The sequence below is a fragment of the Cucurbita moschata genome, unplaced genomic scaffold (assembly GCF_002738365.1).
Source record: "Cucurbita moschata cultivar Rifu unplaced genomic scaffold, Cmos_1.0 Cmo_Scf00010, whole genome shotgun sequence".
In the NCBI taxonomy this organism is placed as follows: domain Eukaryota; kingdom Viridiplantae; phylum Streptophyta; class Magnoliopsida; order Cucurbitales; family Cucurbitaceae; genus Cucurbita; species Cucurbita moschata.
This window is the reverse complement of record NW_019268526.1, coordinates 1,447,251-1,453,250: the sequence shown is the minus strand read 5'-3', so window position 1 is coordinate 1,453,250 and position 6,000 is coordinate 1,447,251. Positions and strand designations below refer to the sequence as shown.

Genomic DNA, 6,000 nt, shown 5'->3' with positions numbered 1-6,000 from the left:
TTTTTTTTTTTTTTTTTTTTTCTTTTTCAATTTCTTTTTTGTTTTTGTTGATAATGGATATCACTTTAGAAATAGTGGCCGGCAATCAAGTGACAAAAATATGTTTACGTGCTTATATGATGAATTTGGGATGCCATTATGATCGAAGTCAACCATAGAGAAATTCAACATCATAATGCAGCCACAGATTTTGGGGGCACCCCCCAAATTCTTCCGTTTTACAGTCGTTGACTACTGTTTGTGAATCGATGTGACACCCGATTTAGTTGAGTAAAGCACGTAATTCATTAGCTGGAGATTGTTACCCTTTTTCACATATTGTGCTTATTTTTTTTCCCACATGCACACCAACTGTTCGATAAAATGCCCCAGTGGGTTGTTACAACTCAATGATTTAATTGGGTTGGCAGTGGACGTTAAACTGTGTATAACTTATGTCTATTATCACTTTACTTCTCCAGATTTCTACTTTCAAACGTTCAAAGGTAATGGGAAGGCCCGCCCCTCTTTTTTCCTCTTTATTAAGAGGCCACTTTTGCTTTATCAAAAGTAAGGCTTCAACCGAAAGCGGAGTTCTTGGTCTGTAGGAGGAGGACAAGAGACGGCCTTCTCAAGATCAGAGTGGACTATCACACCGATAGAACAATAACACGAGGAAGAGGTAAAAGCCTTTCTATGTTCCAGCTTTGAATCATTTGGCCTTTAACTATTCAATCCATATTCATGTTATGTATAGACCAAATCTATAGCTAGGCTATAAGCACATTGTTAGAGTAAATAGCTTATCATCTGACTTTTGTCTTAATCATGAGACTTGACTATAATTCTTTAGCTGGTGGGGGCTCTTAGTTACTGTATCTCTTCCTAAAAGTGTATTTGGTGGGTTATTCTTTGTCCATTTAGCGTTGGGTATGTATAAAATTGTATTAGTATGATTGCCTTTTATGAGTGGTTGAGAAAATATACACGCAACTTTAGTCCTGTTTCTTATTACATATAGTTTGTGACAATTAGGTGCTTTTTTAATGGTGGCTTCCTCATCTACATCTGGCTTTTGTTCCCTTTTGCTTTATGTTCCCTTTTGACAGAAACTATAGCGGTGAGATCCCACATCGTTGGAGAGGGGAACGAAGTATTCTTTACAAGGGTGTGGAAACCTCTTCCTAGCAAACACGTTTTAAAAACCTTGAGGGGAATCTCGAAAAGAAAACTCCAAAGAGGAAAATATTTGCTAACAGTGGGCTTGGGCTGTTACAAATGGTATGAGAGTTAGACACCGAGCGGTGTGCTAGTGAGGACGCTAGGTCCCAAAGGGGGGTGGATTGTAAGATCTCACGTCGGTTGGAGAGGAAAACAAAACATTCTTTACATGCGTGTGGAAACCTCTCCCTACCAGACGCGTTTTATGTGATGTTACGATATCCGTCGTTAAAATTGTACAAAACCCAAATTCAAAACCAAAGACTTATCATAAAAACAGCCTCCCTTCCGTCCCTCATTAATAGTAAAGCTTAACTGCTTAAGGATGGGAAATTATGTACTTCAAAAAAAAAACAAAAAAGAACAGAAAACCCTTCAAGCCAAACGTGTAGGATGAAAAGTCTTCGCCACCTCATCCACCAAACTTGATTCAAGGTTTAGGAAATTCGGGTATTCTCAATAAACCCCGAAGCACACCCCCAACTCTTGTTTCGAAGCTAAAACCAAGAAACAACGATTTAGACAAAGACTAAAATTTCAGCTGTGTTTTAATAGAATGAATCCCAATCACTTGTCTCAAAGCATTTAGTTTCAAGCACAAACCCATCTTCTTCACGTCCTATATCATTTTCAAGTAATCATACTCAAGCTGACTCACTAGAATGTAACTAGTTGGTACATGGGTCGAGTAAGTTGGATCAACTTATCATCTCATCTCAACCATGGAGTATATCTCTAATTTTAGTTTGGATAAATTTGCCTCTAATCAACTCTTATTTATTGGAGTCTACTCACTTGTCACCCGTTTTCTTTGCTATTATCAAGCCTATGATATTTGGAGTTCTTGGTTAGGTCTCTAGCCTTTAATGCTATTGACAAAGTTTCCTCTACGTGCAATCAAAACTCCTTCCTTTGCTTTTAACTTTTGCTAATGCCAATATGGAAAAAGCCATAGGTTTCCAATCAACATCTTGGTTGTTGAGTCGTTCAAGACTTTCCTTTATTCTTTTCTTAATCGAAAATGAGATACAAATCATATTTATGTATAGTTCTCTCATGGTTAATCACTAATCATCTAACTTAATCGAAATTATTGATGCTAAAGGGAAGCTATCAAGAAGCACCAAGCATAAATCAATGGAGGCTTCATAGTCTAGGCCCTAGGAGGCAATACACACAACCAAATGCTGGTAAAAACAAGTGATTCTGAGAGAACAAATAATAATAAAAGTCACAGTCAAACGTTTCACTTGGCTACGGAACAAACTTTATACAAATTGAAGAAGCTAATTCATTGACTTATCCCTAAGAAGTTGAAAATGAGTTTTTGCCTATGGCATCATATGCTATATTTAATATAGAAAAACCACCTATCATTTAGGTCAAAAACTAATAGTATATTACATAACATGAAGCTACTAAAATTCTAACATTGCATTTTAATCGTGTGTTTCTTGTTACCAAAGTTCTACTGATATCCTCAACTCCCAAACTCTTCTTGCTTTCAGATCATCACCAGAGAACTATGGCTTCTTGTTCTCTCATCCGTCTTGGTTTACTCATTATAATGGTAAGTTTTATGGATTTATAATCAAATTTTCGATCTTTACTACAATTTGGAACTGGGTTGTTTCTGTAGTTCCTAATCTCAATTCTATTTCTCTGAGTATGAAACTTTTTGTTTGATTTGCTTGTTGAAAGGGCAATCAAACTACCTGAAACAAAAGAAGTTGTAATTATCAATCCTATTGCAGGTTGCACAACAAAGTGCTGCTAGGAAATTAACAGATGGCTATGAAAAAGACATAGAACAGTTTGTGAATATGAAGATTAATGATCAAACAAACACCCATATTAAGGAAGTTGATGATGGCCATCAGAAGATGAGTAAGAATCATATGCATGTTCATGCACCATCTCACATGGAGCATTTAGATCCTTTATTATATGTTTTCTTCACCTTAAGTGATTTGAAAGCTGGAAAAAAAATGCCTATTTACTTCCCTTACTCAAGGCCATCCGAAACCCCGAAGTTACTGCCAAGAGAAGAAGCTGAATCCATTCCTTTCTCCACATCACAACTTGAATACCTGCTAACTCTATTCTCTTTTCCAAGAGACTCTCCTCAAGCCAAAGCTGTGGAGTATACTCTGAAGCAGTGTGAGCTCGAATCCATCAATGGAGAGACCAAATTCTGTGCCACTTCTTTAGAATCAATGCTGGATTTTGCTATAAAAATGTTGGGAAGTGAGACCCAATTGAAAGTTCTGACTAGCTCACGTCTCTCCAACTCCACTATCCTCCTTCAAAACTATACCATTTTGGAGGAACCCAGAGAAACAGTGGCTGCAAAAATGGTGGCATGTCATAGCATGCCTTACCCTTATGCCATTTTTTACTGTCATTGCCAAGAGAGTAATAATAGGCTGTTTGAGATTCTACTAGGGGCTGAGAATGGTGATAGAGTGAAAGCCAGTGCCATTTGCCACATGGATACCTCTCAGTGGGATAAAGATCATGCCTCGTTTAAAGTTCTGAAAACTAAACCAGGAGCTTCTCATGTCTGCCATTTTGTCTCTACTGATAGTTTAGTTTGGCTAGCTGCCTAATCCTACCATTGGAATTTCATCTCCTTATCTATATATTTACTTGTGTGGTTGATTAATGTTCTAGTTTTGGGTCTGTAAGTTTTATATGCTTTCTAGTGTGTTATTAGTCGAAGATTCTCTATGAATTATTTTACTGTGTTATTAGTGGGAAGTTTCTCTAGAATATAGTTAACTGTATTGTCTGTGAAATTCCATTTCGGTTAGGGAGGAGAATGAATCATTTTTTATAACTGTGTAGAAACCTTTCCCTAGCAAACGAATTTTATAAGCTTCAGAAGAAGTCCGAAAGAAAAAGTTCATTGATGGTTACAAATTGCCTTTCTTTGAATAAACCTTATTGTTTGTTGGGCACTAATAGTGCGAATAATGTGTTTTTAAGCAAGTCTTGAAGTGTTTTTAAGCTAATCTTTGGATAAACGTTATAGTTATGATTGGGTTTCGAGATACTTGAAAGGCTGGAGGATTGACATGTCACAAGCAACCATAGAACCAACGAGCATCTCATCGTCGAGGAACTAACAAGCAAATAGAAAAGTGAAAAGAAAATAGGAAAATTACGCTTATATTCATCACTATAGGAATTGGGTTCAAGCTTTCTCCAAAGTCTTGACGTATGCGAAGGAGCGCGGTTCGTTCGATAAATTCCTACCTCTCTATCGATCTCTAAGATGATTGAATTTTTCAAAACTTCATGGACATGCAAAAGAGAAATACTATCCCCACTCGACCAATACATAACTCTTACTTGTTCAAATAACAGTTAAGGTGAAGTAGGGTCAAGAACAACGAATCTCTTTATGATAAATAGATTCATTTTGCAAGTTCGTTGTTAGGGGTAGTTCTTACAAAAGATCGGACTAATGATGTATACAATACTTGAATTCTCGATGTAGATGCTACATAGTTGGTTCTCATCTTTCAGAGATTACGAGTGTAATAGAAGCATCCGTCGACGATAATCATCATATGGCTATTGAGAACGAATCAAATCTTCGACGATCAGGCTAAACACCATAGATTTTTGTTTTAAGTGACCGTCACACATTTTTAGGTTCTAATTTACTTTCAAAATATTTTTAAAAATAATTTTAATTATAGTCTAATTTCATTTTAATATTGAAGCTTATGAGGAAAGCTTTGGTATTTTATATATTTATATATAATTTAACCTAAATTATATTCATAAGTTAATTTTTTATTTTTTTCAATAATTTGTGGGCCCTATGGGGCATGTAAGCTCTTCCCCCATAATTATTTTTTTTATTATTAAATTTTTATGAAGCAAATCTAGTGCGAATTATTATTATTATTATTATTATTATTATTTATGAAACAAAATCTAGTGAGAGTTGTAGCATATTGTATCTAACTTTGGTTGGGTTTGATTAACTTAACCCATATGGTTTAGATTGACTTAGGAATTTGTTTTGGTTGAGTTTAAATTAATCAAAACTTAATGAGTTGGGTTTAGTTCGTGGGTTCACTTAAAACTCAGTTGGGTTGGGTTTGATTCGTGGGTTAACCTAAAACTTGGTTAAGCTGAACGAAATCGGTACAATTATATATACATATCTTTATTTTAATTTTTACTCTTTTATTTTAAATAACTCTCCAAATATAATTTTTAATCTTTTAATTAAATGTTTGAAAAAAGAATAAAGGTTTCATTAAAAATAAAAATTTAAATAAAGACTCAAACCGCCTCAACTAACTTAATAAAAAAAAAATTATGGTTGAGTTAAGTTCGGTTCATTTAGTGAGATTTCTTTTAATTGAAAATATTTATAGACAGAACATTTGGGTTGAATCTATAATTTATAACAGCCTAAACTCACTACTCCATTGGTATGAGGTCTTTTGGGAAAGCCGAAAGCAAAGCCATGAGAGCTTATGCTTAAAGTGGACAATATCATATCATTGTGGAGAGTCGTGATTCCTTTCATGGTATCAGAGTCATGCCCTAAACTTAGCCATGTCAATATAATCCTCAAATATCGAACAAAGAATTGTGAGCCTCGAAGGTGTAGTCAAAAGTGACTAAAGTGTTGAACAAAGGGTGTACTTTGTTAGTTCGAGGGCTCCAGAGAAAGGAGTCGAGCCTCGATTAAGGGGAGGCTATTCGAGAGCTCCATAAGTCTTAGGAGAGGCTTAAGTGTACTTTATTCGAGGGGAGGATTGAGTCTATAAGTGA

At 35.5% G+C, this 6,000-nt stretch overlaps 1 protein-coding gene across 1 annotated transcript in view; it reads left to right on the top strand.

The window, feature by feature from the left end:
- LOC111449092 (BURP domain-containing protein BNM2A-like) overlaps window positions 1-3,960 on the top strand; it is a 4,691-nt gene extending 731 nt beyond the window's left edge. The window contains exons 4-7 of the mRNA XM_023088950.1: window positions 462-485; window positions 588-661; window positions 2,709-2,770; window positions 2,955-3,960. Of these exons, the coding sequence (XP_022944718.1) occupies window positions 462-485; window positions 588-661; window positions 2,709-2,770; window positions 2,955-3,809 (1,015 nt within the window). The 3' untranslated portion in view covers window positions 3,810-3,960. The remainder of the gene's footprint in view (window positions 1-461; window positions 486-587; window positions 662-2,708; window positions 2,771-2,954) is intronic.
- The last annotated feature ends 2,040 nt before the right edge of the window (window positions 3,961-6,000 follow it).